This window comes from Trichosurus vulpecula, chromosome 6 (genome assembly GCF_011100635.1).
Source record: "Trichosurus vulpecula isolate mTriVul1 chromosome 6, mTriVul1.pri, whole genome shotgun sequence".
In the NCBI taxonomy this organism is placed as follows: domain Eukaryota; kingdom Metazoa; phylum Chordata; class Mammalia; order Diprotodontia; family Phalangeridae; genus Trichosurus; species Trichosurus vulpecula.
This window is the reverse complement of record NC_050578.1, coordinates 157,339,104-157,361,891: the sequence shown is the minus strand read 5'-3', so window position 1 is coordinate 157,361,891 and position 22,788 is coordinate 157,339,104. Positions and strand designations below refer to the sequence as shown.

At 39.3% G+C, this 22,788-nt stretch overlaps 1 protein-coding gene and 1 pseudogene across 3 annotated transcripts in view; one reads left to right on the top strand and one right to left on the bottom strand.

Annotated features, from left to right (window-relative positions):
- The window catches only part of SCFD2 (sec1 family domain containing 2), a 434,090-nt gene that overhangs the window by 334,968 nt on the left and 76,334 nt on the right, over nucleotides 1-22,788 (bottom strand). For all 3 annotated transcript variants that reach the window (XM_036765462.1, XM_036765461.1, XM_036765463.1), the window contains one exon: nucleotides 12,421-12,596. In XM_036765462.1, the coding sequence (XP_036621357.1) occupies nucleotides 12,421-12,596 (176 nt within the window). The remainder of the gene's footprint in view (nucleotides 1-12,420; nucleotides 12,597-22,788) is intronic.
- On the top strand, nucleotides 18,502-20,466 carry LOC118855373 (annotated as a pseudogene).

Genomic DNA, 22,788 nt, shown 5'->3' with positions numbered 1-22,788 from the left:
ACAAATGTGTACCGTACTTTATAGAATGATTTTGCAAGTTACGTCAAATAAAGCCAACAAGCATTTATTAAGTGTCCACTATGTTCCAGCCACTACCCTAAGCTCAGAGGATACAAAGAAAGATAAAAATAGTCCCTTCAAGGACTCTACCCTCAAGGAGTTTCCTATCCAATGAAAAGTTGTGGATATATCCTTAAAAGACGCATACCAACCAAAATCTTAATATGTACACTGGAAGGTACCATTCAAAGAATCTGATAGTGAATCCTTCAGCATAAACAGAAGGACCTTTCGGAATTTATCTACTTTGTAAACTAGGATTTTCATTTAGAAGGTTTGCTTAATGCAAAACAAATCCACATTTTAGGAAAGAAACATAATTCTCTCATTGCCCAAATTTAAAGAAAAAGACATTAAAAATCACATCCCAAGCAATTACTCCATTTAAGATTAATTACCTGAAATAACTGTCCTGAAGAGAATGAAAATACCATCACATTTTTCTTCCTTGGGGGAAAAAAATTCTATCTGGCTGAGTTACTTCATATCTGCCTATTATAAGACATGCAAAAATAACACGTAATACACTTACTATAATATGTACTTACAAGTTGTAGCTGGCAACACTTCTGGCCAGCTTCCCTATGTTAGCTCCAAAACATGTGCATGGTCTGTTTTTCTCCAAGCCAGAAACCTTGAATGCTGCAATCAAATCATTCTTTTGCACTTTCCACAAAGACTGAGCCATCTAACAAATCATGGAAAATCTGACTTTATCCTAAGCCTGATATCTACAAGGCAGTGTTCTAGCCAAGAACTATGCCTTTTGATATTTCAAAATGCTCAATACAATTTTCAGTCAAAATTAGAAAGCAAAGAAACTCATTTGAGAATAAATGTCAATCAATTTCATTATCTTCAAGGAACATTTATTGGTTTACATTCCTCTCCCCTCCCTGAAATTCATTACGAAACTTTTTATTTTGTTGTCCTATTAACAAAACCTTTCTTGAAAATGAATAAATGCTTTAATTTGCAAAGAAGTAGTAGGTAAGCAAATGATCCATTAGAGACTTTATGTGTGCTTTCCTGCTCCCTGAAATGACTTTCTAGGTATTTTGTATTTAATTATCTATGTTCCTGTTCTTTTCCACCCACTTCCCCACCCTCCTGCCTAGTAAAATGTATATTCCTTATCGCGGGTGGTATTTAGTTTTTGTCACTCCATACCTCACCTAGCACAAAGCATTACACACCACAGAGACTTAATAAGTGCAACTTGTTAAACTGAAACAAATCTCTGATTGACAGTACTCTTACTTCAATAGATATTCCACTGGATAAGGTGGCAGCAAGTTTGCACAATGGATGGAGTGCTGGGCCTAGAGTCAACAAAACTCATCTTCTTTTGTTCCAATCTGGCCTCTGACACTTACTAGTTGTGTGACCCTGGGCAAGTCACTTAACCCTGTTTGTCTCAGTTTCCTCATCTGCAAAATGAGCTGCCAAGAAAATCCCAAATGGGATCATGAAAAAGAGAACATGGCTGAAAAATGAATGAACAACAACAAACCCTGGATAAGACTCTAATCGTACAACTCTACAACAGCTACTAATAAATTCCACAATCTAAGTATTTGGGGCCATATAATAGAAGCATGAAACTGAAGCACAAGTTGTAAGGCAGCAGAAACTTGCTAAACCCATAACCTTGATGGTATAATTATGTACTTTCTTCAAAATCAGGTCCTTCATGGACATTTTTTTGAAGTGTTTCATTATTTTGTTGCATATATCTTATCTTAGTACAAACAAGGATCTGATTCATTTGGGCCCATGGAATTAGGCTACATGGAGAGTGAGATATTGGGGGTGGGGGTGGGGTGGTGAGCATGCTTTTAAGGAAGGAGTTTTCCTATTTTGGTTAACAGAGTTACAGCTAAGGGTCACAGATCTAGAGCTTGAAGGAAACTCAGAGATCATCTGAAAGGTTAACTGAATTGCAGAAGGTTACTGCTCCCAAGTGCTGGTATTTCCCATCTCCCCCAAATGCCTTGGATTTATTTTGTGTATGCTTATCAGTAGATGTATATGTCTCCCTCAATACAGAACAAAAGCTGCTTCATTTTTGTTCTTTTATTACCAGTACTTAGCACACAGTGAGGACAAGCAGGGTGGGACTTTTTGCCTTTGTTTTTTCTTTAGGAGTGCTTCTCAGCACTATGGCAGTCAAGTATCATTGATGAGTCTTGCCTTTCAAATGTAATGGCAAGCAAAGTGGGACTTTCTGTTGTATTTTTTTCTGGAATGCCTCTCAGCACTGAGGTAATCAAGTGCCTTTTGAGTCTTGCCTCTGTTTCAATCAGTCTTTGATAGAATCAAGAGTCTTTGATGACCTGCTTAAGAAACAAGAAATGACCAGGACCCACACCCTTTTGCTAAGTAGGTAGTAAGCCCCAGGGCCCTGAGGAGTGTATATATGCTCTGAGGTTGGCAGTTTGTTTTAGGAGCTCATTCATTGGAAGAGTGTTGGTGTGGAGACTCTGGGTAGCCCTTAAGGAGCCACCCAGCTTTGAAAACCCAGATGTTGGTGCTTTTCTCTCTGGTAACTATGTATGTATAGCTTTGGTCAGACAGCTAGAAGCCTGTCTGTTGATTTGTGATATTTGCTCTGTTTATATTTTCTCTGTTTGTAATTTCTGTTTGTATTTGCTCTGAAGTTCAGGATGCTGACTTCCCCCCCTGAACTAAGTGAATGATATATGTATGTCTAATTAAAGTAAGATTGTTAACCCCTTAAAGTTGCTTTCCTTAGAAACGCACATCAAAGAACCTGTTCTAGTAGCCCTCCTGTCTGCTGCTATTGTTGGTCTTACATCTCCACAGCAGCTGCTAGTAACACTGTTGTTACACACATAGTAGGTGGTTAACAAATTTCTTATGGTTAGTTGATTAGCACTAAATAGCACTGAGTAGAAGGTATTCTCAGTATCACTTTAGTATTAGTAGAAAATATATAGCAAAACACTACTAACTCCAAAAGAACTCAAGAGAAGGAAAACTTCTAAAGATTCTGCATCACATCTCTGAACCTAAGACTACCTTTCCATAAATACCCTGATGAGTGGGATGACTCTCATGTGCTCCTAAACCTTCCATAATACTTCCCTGAACAACTCAATCCATGCCAGTAGGACAGTAGAACACCCTCCTAGATCAATTCTCCTCCCTCCAAGGATTCTCTTTGGATAAGGATTGGACTCCATCACTTCTAAAGGCCTTTCTAGATTTTGGATATTATTTATGATTCTAGGGTATGGTACCACATAGATCTATAATCACTACAGTGGTCAAATGATATGAGCAAACAGTTCTCAGAAGAACTGCAAACTAGTAATAACACTATGGAAGAATGCTAGAAATCAAATAAGAGAAATGCAAATCAAATAACTGTGAGGTTATTTCATTTTACATCCTACACCCCAGCAAAGATGACAAAAGATGGAAATAGTCAGTGTTGGGAATTATGGAAAGATAGACACAACAACACATTCAAAAATAATTTGGGAATGATGCCAATAAAATAACCAATATGTTCATACCCTATGACACAGAGACTCCAGTATTAGACATATACCCAAGGAGACAGAAAAGAAGAGATTCCCATACACATCGAAATATTTATGGCAGCTTTTTTTATAGTAAATACTGGAAGCAAAGTATGTAACCACTGATTAGGGAATGCCTAAACAAACTGTGGCACATAAATGTAACGGAATATTACTGGGCTGTAAGAAATCAATATGATGAATACAGAGAAGCATATAGAGAAAGACTTATGTGAACTGATGACGAGTAAAGTAAGGAGAAACAAGAAAACAATCTACACAATGACTGTAGCAACGGAAATGGAAAACACAGCCACAGACCAATCAAAATGAAATGTCACAAAATTACAAAGAACAAACATGGCCCCAAAAATAAATAGGAGAAGACATCCCACCCCACTCCTCTCAGAGGTGGGAGGTGCACGAGTGTGCAATTATATATGCATATGCATATATATGCATATATATATGCATGTATGCACGTATGTGTGTGTGTGTTTTCCAATTTTTTTGATGTACCAATCACTTTTGTTGATTTTTTTCCTCTTTTTCTTTAAAAATAATTTGCTATATAGTATGGTTCTTGGGGAAGGGAAGGGAAAGGGATAATGGCAAAATTTTTTGGTGATAAAAAAAAATAAAATTCATTTTTAAAAAAGTATAAGATTTAATCATCAACAAATACAAACATTTCAATATAAGAAGAATAAGAAGGAACTGTATATGATATTGTGGACTTCTGTTATATGCAATTTGTAACACATATGATAAATTGAATGTAGTGAAAAACTGTCTTGTGTATACCTTTCTTAATTTCTTTTTCTTATATGTATTTTAAAATATTTTATGTATGTGCTTTACAATTTTTTTACAACTCTATCACTACCTACTAATTCATCCCCCTTAGCCTGCCAAAGAAGCCCTCCTTTGGAACAAATAAGTAATTTCAAGGAAAATGGATCAACACATTGGCCATATCTGAAAATGCATGTCTCATTTTGTACCTGTAGTCTATCACTCCTTTGTCAAGAGGTAGATGGCATGGTTTAGCACAAATCTTGAAGTCATGTTTAGCCACTACTTTGATCAGAGTTCTAATTTGTTAATCTTTGCACAATTGTAGTTCAGTAGATAGGAAGAATGATCTTTCTGAGTTCAAATCTGGCCTCCGACACTTACTAGCTGTGTGACCCTGGGCAAGTCACTTAATCTGTTTGCCTCAGTTTCCTTATCTGTAAAATGAGATGGAGAAGGAAATGGCAAACCACTCCATTATCTTTGCCAAGAAAACCCCAAATGGGGTCACAAAGAATCAGACATGATTGACAAGCAACTGAACAACACAATTGTGAGTATCATATAAACTGCTCTCTCAATTCACTGTATTCATCATTTCTTACTGCACAGTAGGGACAGAGATAGGGAACTGGAGCTTTCATTTCACTGATCTAGTGAATTCCCAAATGAGGAAACCCCTTTTACCAATGCAGGTCAGCACCTTCCCTGTGACCTGGAGAGTTACCTGAAAAGTTTAGTGACTTGCCCAGGGATAAACAATCACTGTATCTCCAAGGTGGGAGCCAAACCAGGATTTCACTGCTGCAAGACTAGCTTCTCTATCCATTATGCCCTGGCACCTATCTGCATAACAATATTCCATTATTCAAATTTCAGAATGTTTCCCCAGTTGATGGGTACCCAAGTTATTTCCACTTCTTTGCTATGGAAAGAAGTGCTGCTATAAATATTTTTGCACTTAGGCGTCTTTTCTCTCTGTCTTCAAAATTTTGGGAGTATAAACCTCATACTGGAATTGCCAGGTCAAAAAGGCTACAAAACTTAATGATGTTAGGGGTGTAGTTCTAAATTGTTTTCCATAATGGTTGAAACAATTCATAGCACCATGGGATATTTTTTCTCACTCTTTTCACTCTGGTAGATTTCACTGTTTTCCAAATGACGGGCTCTTTATAAACTTAAGCCATCTCTAGGAACTAACTCCTTGCCAAGAAAGAAGTGGGGAGGTGTGATGTTCATTCTCCCAGTAAAGTTTAATCCAACTTGGCTGAAAACATGTCATTATACAAATACAGCCTCCATGGCCATCAATTGTCAGAAACACATCTAAAAGCTTTTATGGCCTCAAACAACCAAGAGAAATACTCAGCAACTGGGAAAGTAAAACTGATTTGCTATAGAGCAAACAGACATGGTGCTATTTTACCTACCATAAAAAACATCTCACTCAATGTATCATACAGCTTAATCTGGGCCATTAACACTATAATGTGTATTTTTCATTTCAAAGATGGTAAAAGGTAGAAATATAGGCAGTACTTTTTTTCTGACTATTTTGGTTGAGTTTACAGCTCACCTTAAGGTTACTGTAAAGTGCTTTCATAGTTGGATTTTTCTAGACTTACTATAAATTCAGCCTACAGCAACAATTAAAGATGGATAAAACATACTACATTAAAAAAAGTACAAAGGCAGCTGTTTTTCTTCACCATACAGCCTGTAGTAACTTTACAACTACAATAAATTCTTGCTAATAAATATTTCTCTGTGATGATTAACATAAAAACATCAACTACATATTATAGAAACAAGAGATTTTAAAAGAAACATATTACCAGACACTGTAGACAAGTATGAAGGACAGGATAAGTATGCTTAAGTAATAGTTGTCCTTCTTCCTTCTTAACCTAAACTTAGGAAAACAAAAACTAGGTGTGAGTGTGGTCTCTGAAATCCATTGGACATAAAACATTTCTGATATCATAGTTACTATTGGTAATGTTTTGGGCCCAAGCAAAAGGGTAAAGAAAGAACACTCCACCAATCTTCTACCAGATTAAGTATATCAGCATTTATAATTAAGAGAAACAAAAGTGTACAAAATATGCTTATTTACTAAATGTTTTTATCTACTGCAATGTTAAAATTTCCAAATTTTAACTGAAAACTAAAATCAGGAATCGTTGTTTTGTTTTCTCCTTAAATCAAGTGGCATTACAAAGTTGGTAGAATCCCTTTGGAAAGAGATTTGACAGTATACAATCAAGGTTATGAAAAGAATCATCCCCTTTGAACCAATTATTCTACTCTTGGTAATATCCCCTGGAAATTACAAACAAAAAACGGCTAGCTAGTCCAAAATTCTCGAGATGGCATTCTCTGTAACTGGAAAAAACTAGGAGCAACCAAAATGAACAACAATAGGAGGAATGAATGATTAAATGTATGCTGATGTGTTGGCTGGGATATGAGTCAAATTTAAATGAGTGTCCATTTCTGACCAATCCCATTCTCATTGAGCGGAGTAGCTAGGAGACAGGACCACAAACATTTGTAACCTATTTAAATTGGCAGTAGGGGGATTCTAAACTGTACTCCACCCTATCTTAGAAACTCCATAAAAAAAAGGAAGGAAAGAAGGGAGGGAGGGAGAAAGAGAGGCAAGGAAGGAAGGAAGGAAGGAAGGAAGGGAGGGAGGGAGGGAGGGAGGAAGGAAGGAAGGAAGGAAGGAAGGAAGGAAGGAAGGAAGGAAGGAAGGAAGGAAGGAAGGAAGGGAGGGAGGAAGGAAGGAAAAGCTTGCCTATAAGGTTATTTAAGCAATGAGGCCAATATTGAAGTTACAGTGACTGAAGCCTGAAATCCAAGCATTGTTGAACATCAGAGCTGAGAACATAGGAATCATACAGTCTAACCACCCCATTTCATAGAAAAAGAAACTGAGGCCAACAATGACTGCCTCAGGAACATACAATTGGTTGTAAAAGACCCAGCTCTAGAACCCAGGTCTCCTGATTGTTGTTATTCCACTGCTCTCAAAAATTGTGGGAAAAGAACAACAGTTAGACTTAGAGAAATTAGTGCCCCCTCAAAGGGCTGAGATTTTCTTCTCAGTCATGATCAAGCCTTTGTGGAAAAACTATAAGTTGTCCTTGTGCCCAAAATAGACTTAACTATTTTGTTTTCAGACAACAGTCTGTAGAAGAGACAGCTGACCATGTATTATACCTTGGCATTCAAAGTTAATGGTTGTGTGGGCACTGAAGAAAATCAGTATGTTCGTAAACAAAGGTCAGGGAGAATGACTAGCTTCAAAGTTTGCCTTGGCTCCACGACTGACTCATGAAGACAGGGAAACAACAGAGAACACAGCGCTCTCTAGAGTAGGGTACAATTATGATGAAAGACAGGTCTTAAATTGCTTAAATATCAACTTGGTTGCCCTGTTCTTTTTTTCCCTTTTACACTAGCCATGAGCACTAGGGCTCAGGCAGCCTAAGGTAGTATAAATTAGTGGAGAAGACAGTTCCCAAAACTAATCATATTTACAGACAGAGAGAGAGCTGTAGCTTCAAGTCATTATCTTAGTGCTTCCAGGGATTTAGAGAAGTGTTAAAGTGTTATAATAACCTTGGAGGAAATCTCTCTGGGTATATTTGCTTTCAAGTGGTTCTGTAAGTGATGTTACAGAATCACAGATTTGGAAGGACCTTAAGAACTCACCAAATCCTTTCAGATAGCTCTAATTATAGGAAGCTGATTTTCCTTCAACTTCTACCCACTGATCTGAGTTCTGCCATATAGGGGCAAATAGAACATTTCTAATCCCTCTTCCATGCAGCCCTTCAAATACTTAAAAACAGCTCTCAGTGTCCCCATGACAAACCCAACTTCTTCATGATCAGGGATGGCATTGTGATAAAACGGAAAAATTACTGGACTTGGAGCGAAGAGATATCTAAGTCTGAATATTGCCTGTGGGTCATGAGTAAATCGCTTAGTCTTTCTGAGTTTCAGTAAAACTCAACTGTAAATCTAGTATAATAATAGCACCTATTGTTATAGGGCTGGTGTGAGGTTCAAACGAAATAATGTACGTAGAATGTTGCAAACAAAGGAATAAATGTCAACTGCTATAGCTATAATCTCAAGGTTCTTTACCATCCCTAGTCACCCTTCTCTGAATGTCCTCCAGTCTATCAATATCCTTCCTAAAATGTAGTGCCTAAAATTGAACAGAAAATTCCAGGTGAGGTCTGACAAGAGCAGAATGCAGTGAGGCTACTGCATCCCTTGTTTTGGAGACCACATCTCTCTTAACTAGAAAATCTAAGATTAAGCTAGCTGTTTTGGTCACCCCATCACATAGTTAACTCATCTTGAGCTTGCAGCTACTCTACTAAAACCTACAAATCTTCCCATATAAATTGCTCTCTAGACATGCCTCCTCCAATTTTTTACCTAGAAGACTGACTTTTATTTTTTTTCTTCACCTTACTAAAACACTGGCCCAAATGGTCCTCAGACACTGTGTGAGTGGGACCTCAGGGTAGACTGATTATAAAAGGACTAGGCTTGGGACAACAGGACTGGCAGAGAGGGATATATATGATCTAGAGGTGGAATATCTTCTAGATATCTCATTCTTTGTAATGACTGAACTAGCACAAGCCCACTCCAGATGTTCATATGAGTTTTGTCTAGATCTCAGGGACCCAGACCTCTGTCTTGGGATCTACCACCATAGCCACTCACCTGTGTTTTTTGTTTAAATATTTCATTTTCCCCTCAATTACATGTAAAAACAATTTTTAACATTTTTTTTAAATTTTGAGTTAAAATTCCCTCCTTCCTTCCCTTTCTTCCCCCTTCACCAAAAAGGCAAACAATTTGATAAAGGGATGCAATCATGCAAAACATATTTCCCTATTAGTTATGTTGTGAAACAAAACACACACACAAACGCAAAAGCAAACCCAGGAAAAAAGAAAGTGAAAAGTAGTGTGCTTTGATCTGCATTCAGACTCTGTCAGTTCTTTCTCTAGAGATGATACCTTTTATTTGTTTTTTAAATCAGAAGTCCTTCTGAGCTATCTTGGATCACTGTATTGCTGAGAATAGCTAAGTCATTCATAGTTGATCACAGAATAATATTGCAGCTGCTGTGTACAATGTTCTCCTGGTTTTGCTCACTACACTTTGCATTTGTTCATCTAAGTCTTTTTAGCGGTTTTTGAAATCATCCTACTAGTCATTTCTTACAGTACAATAGTGCTATGCCACAATCATATACCACAACTTGTTCAGCCATTCCTCAATTGATAGTTATCCCCTCAATTTCCAGTTCTTGGCCACCACAAAAAGAGCTACCATAAATGTTTTTGTACATGTGGGTCCTTTTCCCTTTTTTATGATCTCTTTGGAATACAGACATAGAAGTGGTATTGCTGGGTCAAAGGTATGCACAGTTTGATAGCCTTTTGAATACAAGGGTGTTTTAGGGTCCCAATTTTCCTACATCCCTTCCAACATTTGTCATTTTCCTTTTCTGTCATATTAGCCACTCTGATAGATGTGAGGTGGTACCTCATAATTGTTTTAACTTGCATTTCTCTAATCAATAGTGATTCAGAACATTTTTTCATATGGCTATAGATAGCTTTGATTTCTTCATCTAAAAACTGCCTGTTCATATCCTTTGCCCATTTATCAACTCGGGAATGACCTGTATTCTTATAAATTTGACTCAGTTCTCTAATATTTGAGAAATGAGGCCTGTATCAGAGAAATTTGCTTTAAAATTTTTTTCAAAGTTATGATTGTGTTTTTCCTTCCTTCCTATTTTTCCTGTTTATCTTTCTTTCTCTCTCCTTTCACCTTGTCCCTCCTCAAAAGCGTTTTGTTTCTGACCACTTCTTCCCCTAATCCCCTCTCTCTTCTATCAGCTCCTCCTCGCTTCTCTTATCCTTTTCCCCTCCTATTTTCCAGTAAGGGAAGATAACTTTCTATACCCAGCTGAGTGTGTTTGTTATTTCCTCTTTGAGCCAATTCTGATGACAGTAAGGTGTGTTGTCTGACATCCCCCCCCCCCATTTTCCCCTCCACTAGAAAAGCTCTTTCATGCTTCTTTTATGTGAGATAATCTATCCCATTCTACCTCTCTCTTCCTCCTTCTTCCTCCATGTTTGGAGAGGGAGAGGGAACACTATATCAACTCTAACCTCCAACACCACAAGACTTTGAAATCCAGAGGCAAAAATCAGTTAGTATATAATTTAAACTTCCTGGTCCCCTAATTCCAGAAATCCAGATTTGCAATCTATTGAAACAAAAGCCCCCTTCCACTGATAATTCTCCCCATACTCCTGTCTCTATTGAAGTTAATCCTAAAATGCCCTAGTCCCTGTCCTCCTCTGACATCCTCTTCCATTAAGGCCTCTAAAATCCCATTCTATTGTTAATAAACTCCTTTGAATCTCTCACTTCTCTTTTTCAGATGCTTTCCATCTTTTTTGAGAACACAAAAATCCAGTATTCTCCCTAAGACTGGATATCTTTAGCCCCCAACCTCAGTTCTGGCTAATCATTTCCTCAAGTCATTGATACTCTGGACCAAGAGAAGTGAGTATCCTAAATACTAACTTCTCCTTCCAGAACTTTCCTTTGCCATTATCATTTAGCACCTTCTCCTCCTCTGAAGCTCACTCCATTCATTTATATGATCAGATTCAAATCCTTGTTATCACCCAGCCCTGAGGTCACGTTTTCTGTTTTCTCTAGTCCAAGACCTAGCTCACAGTCTCCTACTTCAGCCCCAACTCCTGACTTTATACTGGGGATTCAATATACACAATGTTGTTCTCTCAAACATGATGGCTTCTTAGTTCAACAACCTTTGCAAAACCCACGATCTAAAGCTTAACCCAACCTCAGCCCCCAAAAGGGATGGTCATATCTGAGCCGTCCATCACCCAAAACTATGCCACCTCCGAGATTCTGAAGTTTAAAATTCCCCTCTTGATCTTACTATCCCCATAGCCTTAGTATTTGCCTCATTCTTTTAAAACACACACACACACACACTTATTCTTTATCCTTAGCTCAATGTAACCTAGAGTTTCCTCCAACCTACCCTGTTCTCCCATTCCATCACCCCTTCCCTGGTATCACTTTTCTCTTGACTCTACATTTGATCTGTTCACCTGCAGTCTGCCCTCTGCTCACTTCCTTGTCCCTGTCTTACCATCATTCACAATCTTCCAAATAACTCTAACTATCTTCTCTGCTCATATTCTCATAATTCTGAATGATACTGGAGGAAGAAATGCCAAGGTATCACTTGGGTCTACCATAGATTCATATAATCTAATTTCAACTGGGCCTTCATGACTAGATGGTAAAACTTTTCTTCCCTGACTTATTTTCTTCTTTGCTTCTTTCAGTGGCTACTCTTAAACTTCTTTTTCTTTTTTCTTCAAGCCCTCAATGCTTCCACTAACTCTACCTCTTTCAGCAGTTGTAGTTGCCTCCTAATTTACTAAGAAAATAAAGACCATCTGCCATAAGCATCTTTTCTTCCTTACTCCATACATCAAAACTCCCCTACATCTTCTTCTACAAAGATGCATGGAACTGGAACAGTATGTGTATAGAAGAAATGTGTGTATAACGAGTTATGAAATATAGTCTGATGCTAACAATGATCTTCAATACATGATGATGTCAAAAGGAGAGATTATCTCAAAAGGTACAAAAACAAAATTTCCACTTGAATCTTTGGGTTTTTTCTTTTTTTGCTGGAAGTGGGGGAGGAGAAGGGAAGAGTCCTGAGGGACAAGAGGAGAAAGAGATTTAAAGAAAAAGTTTCAAAAAACAATAATGATAAATTCCCAAAGTAATCTGGGATGATACAACCAATATCAAGTGTTATTTTATTTTTAAAACATGAACATAAGAAAGTTATTTTAAAACTTCAATTGCTAATAAATAAATCTGATGAAGTCAAGTAGCAATTTACCTGGAGAAGCAGCCTTTCAAAAGCCAAAAAGTTGTCCCACTTGGAAGACATGGGATGTTTCAAAGTCTGGACTGCAGCCAGCCCAAGCTGTAGGAGACCACAGTGACTCTCCAAGGCTTTGAAGTTTTTCTTGAAAAGCTGGATATAAGAGGTGAGCTGCCCAGGAGTAACTCGTCCTAGGGGTGAGAAAAAAACAGTTTTCTCAGTTTTCTCTTCCTTAGTGGCCCAGTCAAAATTTTGAATGAATTTGCAGTAAATTAATAATATTTCCAGGCATTCCTGTAAATAACATTTCATAGTCAATGCATTGAGACTCTCTCTGTAGCAATGTGACAGGAAGGTCAAACATACAACAGGAAGAAGACTCTTTGATGAGAACCTCTATTCATGTATAAGACATTCAGGGAACCCTGGAAAGACATGTATGAACTGATGGAGAGTAAAGTAAAGAGAACCAGAAGAACACTATACACAATGACAACAATAACATGAACAAGAATTAGACAACATGGCAAGTGACCTTGGAATAGATGCAAAGACCCACATTTAATCTAGAGGCCAGATGACTACGAATGACTAGAGTGATAGAGTTGGACAGGTATGGGTGCTACATTGGTCAGTTTTGCTTCATTCTTCTCTGTTAGAAGACAGATTCAGGGATTTGAGGGGCAAGGCATGGTGGGACATAATTGCTATGTAAATAGCACAAAAGCATCAAAATTTCTTTAAAAGAACTATTCCTGTGAGATCAAAAGACATTTTGATAATGAAAAGAAAGAGTTTCATTTTATAATGGAAGGAAAAACAAGATTTCACATTTATACTTGCACTTTAGGGTTCACAAAGGGCTTTCCTCAGAACAAATCTATGGTAGTACAATTACTACTTTCCCCATTTTGCACGGGAGGAAACTGAGGCCCAGGGAGATGAAGTGATTTGGCCTTGATTAGGCAACCAGAAAGTGGCAGAACTAGAACTGAAACCAAGGTCTTCTAGCTCAGTCAGAAGTCCGAGTCTAGTATATTAACTACACTTCTTCCTTGGCAGTAAGTGGTTAACAGGCCTGGAATGTTGAAAGATTTCATTGGAAAGAGGGAACAAGAAATGAGGAATCACCAGAAGTGTATCAGCATTGATGACATATCACATTTGGAGCAACAATCATCTACTTAATATTTACTGAAGATCCTACAATGTACTGGACATTGTACAGAAAAGCTCTATATAGTGTTTATTCCTTCCTTGCCTCCAACTCCATCTAAAACCATCTGCCTGTAACATTCCAGAGGCCTGAGATAGCTTCCTGCTTTCTCCATCTGCTAAACTACATTCTTTAAGCTGTAACTGCCCAGAAATTACATTTTCTATAAAATCTCAAGTCATTTAACCTTTTTGAGACTCAGTGTTCTCATCTGTAAAATTGAAAGAGCCGGATTAGACAACCTTCCAACTCTAAATCTATGATTTTTTTTATTTTAATCTAGATTTAAAAAGGCAATCAAGTCACACCTAGATAATGGTAATCAATGAATCTTTCCCACACACATTTGCAGGCAGAATTTATTATTCCTTGAAAAGCAATATGGCATGGTTGATAGGGAGACAGCCTTAGAGTCAGGATGATCTACGTTCAAGACCTACCCACAATACATATTAACTATGTGACCAAAAGCAGATCATTTAACTTCTCATTCCATGCAGCCAAGTCTTTTAAAGATCCAAGTTAGAGACAATTGTCTGATCTTTCTCAGTGTAGGGAGTTTCTATATCAGGACTTCCCTACATGAGTGCAAAAATAGTTTTAGTCCATAAGTAAGTAAAAATAAATTACTGAAGAGTTCTTTTAAAGAAACTGGTAATGCCTTAAAGTTTTTTGTATCACAATCATTTCTCAATATACCTTGCCCAGCAACACCTTTATCTTTCCTTAGAGAAAAGAAAAAAGTCAATTTACAAACAAGGAAACTAGGCTCAGAAAGGTTAAGGAATTTGCCTAATGTCATAATGCTTTTTTTTTTGCAGGGGGGAAGGCAAGGCGATTGGGGTTGAGTGACTTGCCCAAGGTCACACAGCTAGTAAGTGTCAAGTGTCTGAGGCCAAATTTGAACTCAGGTCCTCTTGACTCCAGGGCTGGTGCTCTACTCACTGCGCTACCTAGCTGCCCCTGTCATATTGCTTTTAAACAGCAGCACCCAAATGAGAATGCAGATCTTCATACTTGGTCCCCATGAAAATGACACTCAGCCCTATTCTCTCTCCTTCTAGAGCTTTAGTCCTTGTAACACCAAGCGTCTCTTCAACATTTTCAGCTAGATGGCTAACAGGCATATCAAGCCGAACATGTTCCCAAAGAGAACTCACTAGCTTTCTCAAAAACGTCTACCCCATTCCTAATTTCCCAATTTCTGTCTATCATAGCCCCATCCTACCAGTTACCCAAGTTCACAACCTAGGTGTCATGCTCAATTCCACACTCTCCCTCATTCCCTGCATTAGTTGCTTTTTCTTGTTAGTCATGTCCAATGCTTTGTCACACCATGGACTACAGCACACCAGGCCCTTCTAGCCTTTGCCATCTCTAAAAGTCTGTCCAAGTTCATATTTGTTGTTTCCATGACACTACCTATTGATCTCATCCTCTGCCATCCCCTTTTCCCATTGCCTTAAATCTTTCCCACCATCAAGGTCTCTTCCAGTGAGTCCTATCTTCTCTTTATATGGCCAAAGTATTTAAGTTTCAGCATTTTAACTTCCAGTGAATAGTCTGAACTAAGGTCTTTAAATATTGATTAATTCAATGTCCTTATTGCCCAAGGGTCTCTCAAAAGTCATCTCCAGGGGGGGCAGAGCCAAGATGGCGGCTGGAAAGCAGGGACTTGCCTAAAGCTCTCCCCCAGGATGCTCCAAACACCTATAAAAATGGCTCTAAACAAATTCTAGAACTGCAGAACCCACTAAATAGGAGAAGAAAGGAGGGCTCCAGCCCAGGACAGCCTGGATGGTCACTGGGTAAGGTCCATCCCACCATGTTAGAAGCAGAGTGGAGCAGAGCCCAGCATGGGCCATGCCCAAGCCAACCAGACCCGGGAGCCAGGCAGAACAGGCCACAGCGCCCTAAATCAGTGAGCTGTGGCAGTTACCAGATTTCTCAACCCGCAAACACCAAAGGCAACAGAGAAGGTTAGTGGGAAAAACTGTTGGGACAGAGTAAAAGGAGTTCGCAGCTGGCCACTGCCGTGGGGGCAGCAGAGGTGGTGCAACTCTGAGGCTGCTTCCAGAGCTACAGCTGCAGTTGCTTCCAGCCCCAGGCCCACCAGGTGGGAGGAATTAAGTGGCGGATTAGAGTGGGAGTGCAAAGCCTGCTTAAGATCTGAGTCTCGGTCAGGGTTAGAGGTTTTTGGGAGAGGAGGAGTGCTGCTGTGGCAGAGCCTGCAGTGTAGAAATAGCTCTGAAAACAACAGGGCAGCCCCTCAAGCTTGGGACAAAGTACTCTCTACTCTACAAGCAGTCACACCCCAACAAAAAGCTCAAGGGTCATGTAGTTGGCTGGGAAAATGAACAGGCAGCGAAAACAGTCTCCGATTCAGAACTCAGGCTTTGGAATCTTTCTTTGGTGACAAAGAAGACCAAAACATACAGCCAGAGGAAGTCAACAAAGTCAAAGAGCCTACATCAAAAGCCTCCAAGAAAAACATGAATTGGTTTCAGGCCATGGAAGAGCTCAAAAACGATTTGGAAAAGCAAATAAGAGAAGCAGAGGAAAAATTGGGAAGAGAAATGAGAGTGATGTGAGAAAACCATGAAAAACAAGTCAATGACTTGCTAAAGGAGACCCAAAAAACACTGAAGAAAATAATACCTTAAAAAATAGACTAACTCATGGCAAGAGAGCTCCAAAAAGCCAATGAGGAGAAGAATGCCTTGAAAGGCAAAATCAGCCAAATGGAAAAGGAGGTCCAAAAGACCACTGAAGAAAACACTACCTTAAAAATTAGAGTGGAGCAAGTGAAAACCAGTGACTTTATGAGAAATCAAGATAGTATAAAACAGAACCAAAGGAATGAAAAAGTGAAAGAAAATGTGAAATATCTCATTGGAAAAACCACTGACCTGGAAAACAGATCCAGGACAGATAATTTAAAAATTATTGGACTACCTGAAAGCCACGATCAAAAAAAGAACCTAGATATCATCTTTCAAGAAATTATCAAGGAGAACTTGCCCTGATATTCTAGAGCCACAGGGTAAAATAGAAATTGAAAGAATCCACCAATAGCCTCCTGAAAAAGATCCCCAAAAGAAAACTCCTAGCAATATTGTCACCAAATTCCAGAACTCCCAGATCAAGGAGCGAATATGGCAAGCAGCCAGAAAAAAAACAATTTGAGTATTGTGGAAACACAATCAGGATAACACAAGATCTAGATGTTTCCACATTAAGGGATCAATGGGCTTGGAATATGATATTCCAGAGGTCAATGGAGCTAGGATTAAAACTAAGAATCACCTACCCAGCAAAACTGAGTATAATACTCCAGGGCAAAATATGGATTTTCAATAAAATAGAGGACTTTCCATCCTTCTCAGTGAAAAGACCAGAGCTGAATAGAAAATGTGTCTTTCAAACACAAGAATCAAGAGAAGCATAAAAAGGTAATTAAGAAAGAAAAATCATAAGGGACTTACTAAAGTTGAAATGTTTTGTTTACATTCCTACATGGAAAGATGATGTATATAATTCATGAGACCTCAGTATTAGGGTAGCTGAAGGGAATATACATATATATATATATATGCATATATCTATGTGTATATATATATGCATATATATATGTATATATATTCACACACACATATATATAGACAGAGGGCACAGGGTGAGTTGAATATGAAGGGATGATATCTAAAAAAATAAAATAAAATTAAGGGATGAGACAGGAATATATTGAGAGAGGGAGAAAGGGAGAGATAGAATGGGGTAAATTATCTAGCATAAAAGTGGCAAGAAAAAGCAGTTCTGTAGGAAGGAAAGAGGGGGCAGGTGAGGGGGAATGAGTGAATCTTGTTCTCATGGGATTTGACCTGAGGAGGAAATAACATACACACTCAATTGGGTATCTTACCCTACAGGAAAGAAGGAGGAAGGAGATAAAAAAGGGGGGATGATAGAAGAGAGGGCACATAGGGGGAGGAGGTAATCAAAAGCAAACACTTTCGACAAGGTACAGGGTCAAGGGAGAAAATTGAATAAAGGTGGATAGGACAGGAAGGAGCAAAATACAGTTAGTCTTTCACAACATGAGTATTGTGGAAGGGGTTTACATAATGATACACATGTGGCCTATGTTGAATTGCTTGCCTTCTTAGGGAGGGTGGGTGGGGAGGGAAGAGGGGAGAGAATTTGGAACTCAAAGTTTTAAAAACAGATGTTTAAAAAAAAAGTTTTTGCATGCAACTAGGAAATAAGATATACAGAAAATGGGGCATAGAAACCTATCTTGCCCTACAAGAAAGTAAGGGAAAAGGGGATGGGGGGGAGTGGGGTAAGAGAAGGGAGGGCTGACTGGGGAACAGGGCAATCAGAATATATGCCATCTTGGAGTGGGAGGGAGGGTAGAAATTGGGAGAAAATTTGTAATTCAAACTGTTGTGGAAATCAATGCTGAAAACAAAAATATTTAAAAAAATAAATAATAATTTAAAAAATCAAATAAAGTTGTTTAAAAAGCCCCCCCACCCAAGTCATCCCCAGCACTACCTCTACACACCTTTGCATCATCCTTTCCTCTTCATTTACATGGGTACTCCATCACTTCTGACTTAGACTATTGTAATAGCCTCATAATTGATCTACCTGCCTAAAATTTCTCCTCTCTCTGTTCTATCCTGAATATAGTTGCCAAAACAATATTCCAAAATGCCAGTTCCCTGATCACAAAGCTGTAGTGGCCCCCTGTCTCCTCTAGAGCAAATATAAATCCCCAGTTCAGTATTTAAAGACCTTCACAGGGTCTACTCAGCGCAGCAGCAGCCCTTCTTCCTCCACAGTGGTCAGCTATGACCCCCAACTCCCCAGCAACCATGTTGAAGAGACCCGCAGTTGGCACTGATCTTGGCACCACTTACTCCTGTGTGGGAGTCTTTCAACACGGGAAAGTGGAGATCATTGCTAATGACCAAGGAAACAGGACCACCCCAAGCTACGTCACCCTCACCGACACTGAACATCTAATAGGTGATGTTGCAAAGAATCAAGTTGCAATGAACCCCACCAACACAGTTTTTGATGCCAAACATCTGATTGGTCGCAGATTTGATGATGTAGTTGTACAGTCAGACATGAAGCACTGGCCTTTCACGGTGGTGAATGACGCAGGCAGGCCTAAGGTCCAAGTGGAGTACAAAGGGGAGACCAAAAGTTTCTATCCAGAAGAAGTATCTTCTATGGTCTTGCCCAAGATGAAAGAAATTGCTGAAGCTTACCTTGGGAAGACTGTCACAAATGCCATGGTCACAGTACCAGCCTATTTCAACGATTCCCAACGCCAGGCCACCAAAGATGCTGGAACCATCGCTGGTCTCAATGTGCTCTGAATCATCAATGAGCCAACTGCTGCTGCTATCGCTTATGGCTTGGACAAAAAGGTTGGTGCCGAGAGAAATGTGTTGATCTTTGACCTTGGAGGTGGTACTTTCGATGTCTCCATTCTTACCATTGAAGATGGCATCTTTGAGGTCAAATCCACAGCTGGGGACACCCACTTGGGTGGAGAGGACTTTGACAACAGAATGGTCAACCATTTCATTGCCGAGTTCAAGCGAAAACACAAGAAGGACATCAGTGAGAACAAGAGGGCTGTTCGCCGTCTTTGTACCCCTTGCGAACGTGCAAAGAGTACCCTCTCTTCCAGTACCCAGGCCAGTATTGAGATTGACTCCCTCTATGAAGGTATTGACTTTCACACATCAATCACCTGAGCCCGTTTCGAATAGCTGAATGCTGATCTCTTCCATGGCACACTGGACCCTGTGGAAAAGGCCTTGAGAGATGGCAAGCTAGATAAATCTCAGATTCATGACATCGTCCTGGTGGGTGGCTCTACTCGAATCCCCCAAATCCAGAAGCTCCTGCAAGACTTCTTCAATGGCAAAGAACTCAACAAGAGTATCAATCCTGATGAGGCTGTTGCTTATGGTGCAGCTGTCCAGGCTGCCATTTGGTCTGGAGATAAATCTGAGAACGTGCAGGACTTGCTGCTGTTGGATGTCACTCCTCATTCCCTTGGAATTGAAACTGCTGGTGGAGTTATGACCGTTCTGATCAAACGTAATACCACCATCCCCACCAAGCAGACACAGACCTTTACCACCTATTCAGACAACCAGCCTGGTGTGCTTATTCAGGTTTACGAAGGTGAGAGAGCAATGACAAAGGACAACAACCCGCTTGTCAAATTTGAGCTCACGGGAATTCCTCCAGCACCCAGGGGTGTTCCTCAGATTGAAGTAACTCTTGACATTGATGCAAACGGCATCCTCGATGTTTCAGCTGTGGATAAGAGCACAGGCAAGGAGAACAAGATCACCATCACCAATGACAAAGGATGTCTGAGCAAAGAAGACATTGAGCGCATGGTCCAGGAGGCTGAGAAATACAAGGCTGAGGATGAGAAGCAGAGAGACAAACTGTCTTCTAAGAATTCTCTGGAATCTTACACTTTCAACATGAAGGCCACCGTAGAGGATGAGAAACTGCAAGGCAAGATTGGGGATGAAGACAAACAGAAGATCCTTGACAAATGTAATGAAATAATCAACTGGCTGGATAAGAACCAGACTGCTGAGGAGGAAGAATCTGAGCATCAGCAGAAAGAATTGGAGAAGGTCTGCAACCCCATCATTACTAAGCTGTACCAGGGTGCAGGGGGCGTGCCAGGAGGCATGCCTGGTGGGTTCCCAGGGGGTGGAGCAGCCCCATCTGGAGGTGCTTCTTCTGGACCCACCATTGAAGAGGTCGACTAAACACAACAGAAGAAAGAGCATTCCACACAACTTTCCAAAAATTGAAGGACTCAAACTTGTAGCCAAGGCAGTAGCAGTTTAAAAGTAATATTTAAGCTACCGTGTAAATCTGGGCATTCTGAAGACTTGAATGTGTGCAGAGGGAAAGACGTGAACAACATTACACTCTATCAGTACTGTAAACAAGTGGAAATGCAATTCTTCCAGGATGAATGCACATTACTTCCCTTGATACATTCTCTGCTCCAGCTAATCTGGCCTATTTCCTTTTCCCTGTACATGGCATTCCATCTCCCAGCTCCATTCCTGCAGACACTGCCTTCCTCATCTGAAGTGTAGTCCCTCTTCACCTCTATCTCTTAAAATATCAAGTCTTCTTAAAAGCACAGCTTATATGCCATCTCCTCCAGGAAGGTTTTCATAAGGTTCCCCTAGCCCCCACTCCCCCAACAACTCCAAATTTTCTTGTATTTACTTTGCATAGGTATATGCTATTTGATTCCAGAGCACCATCACAAGAGTATAAGCTCACTGAAGGCAGGACTGTTTGTCTTTGTATCCTAGGCCCTCGAACTGTGCCCAGCATGTAGCAGATGCTTAATGAGGCTGACTGGCTGCTTGCTTTCTACTAGACCAAGCAGCCTTTCTACCTTCATTTCACTAGTGGGATCCAGACTTAGTCAACACTTTCATACACAGACAGCTAAGACATATGGTCTTAATTAAAGAAACAAATGTTTACCTCTCATAATAGAAATCCAAATAGTACCCTCATTAGCAAACCTGGCAATTGTTCACTATTACTACAATATTCTCTTGCCTTTATGGTTTGTAGTATCCAAAAAAAAAAAAAAAGCAAGCACATCGAAATTCATATAAAAACATTTGTGCAGAAAGGGGGCATGAAATCAACACTTATTTCCCTTTTTCCATGGATTTATGAATAAATAATTCATATGCAAAGAAAATGTTGCTTGAAGTAATTACAGGCTAATGGTATTTTTTAAAATCAGTATGTATCTATCTTGAACAGAAGATACAATGAAAAGACTCAGTTTCCCAAATCAACTAAATAATAAGAAGATAATGTCTCACTGGGACACAGGCTTCTAACATTCAGTCTACATCAACTAACAGAACTTCAAGCTCTGAGCATTGCACTACAGACAGAATTTCACTCAAGCTTTTTTTTTTTTCTTTTAACATCATCAGGAAGATTTAAATAGTGGTTTAAAAAACTGTCAATCCAGACTGGTTTTGCAAGGTACTTTTAAAAACAATTCCTCTTTTATACTGAGTTTTTATGAGAGCCACTGTTCTACTGGAACAGCTAGGTGGTGCAGTGGATAGAGCACTGGACCTGGAGTCAGGCAAACTTGAGTTCAAATCTGGCTTCTGACACTTACTAGCTGTGTGACCCTGGACAAATCCCTTAACCCTGTTTGCCTCAGTTTTCTCATCCGTAAAATGAGCCAGAGAAGGAAATGGCAAACCGCTCCAGTATCTTTGCCAAGAAAACCTTTTAAATGGGGTCATTAAGAGTCAGACAAAACTAAAAAACAGTTTCAAAAACTGAAAATTTGTAGCAACACATGAAGGAAAAAAAAAAGAGTTTTTGTTACCACTAGTGCTGTTGTTAGGAGTCAGTAATGATAGGCAAATAGTTTTCTGATTTCAATTTATTAAAAATGGATTTCATCATACTTTACTGCTTTTTATAATGCTGACAAACTGAATCCAGACACAATGTTGGCTCTATTCATTTAGAAATCCCATGAGTGTGATGACTGCAAACTTGAGTAGAAGTATCTTTGCTTTTCTGGAATTATTAAATAGAAACACACATATATAGATTTGGAACAGGGCAGACTCCACTGCAGCAGCCTCAAAATAAAGAGCAGTTTGCCAGTAACATCTGTAATGATTTATTACAAGTGGCTTAGACAGAAGAAGGAACCCATACTTTGAAAACTGCATATGAAGTACACTGTTTAGTTGAGAAATTGTTTAATGAGGAGTTCCAGTGAGGAAGAAAACAAACTGGAAGATGTCAACAAAAATGGTGCTAACCAGATAAACTGATGAGTCAATGGTACATACACATTATTTTTTTTCAAACCAATTAGACTCATCTCAATTTAACCTTCTTTGGCATAAGAAAGATTAATTTAGAATGTGAGCTCAAAATGAAGGCAATAATAGGATTACAGAGCATAGATTTCAAGCTGGAAGGGACTCTAAAAGTCAATTAATCCAACCACTTGATTTTATAGATGAGGAAACTAACGCTGAACAAGGTTAAGTGACCTGCTGAAGTTCACATGGATGTTTTAACTCAGGCCCTCT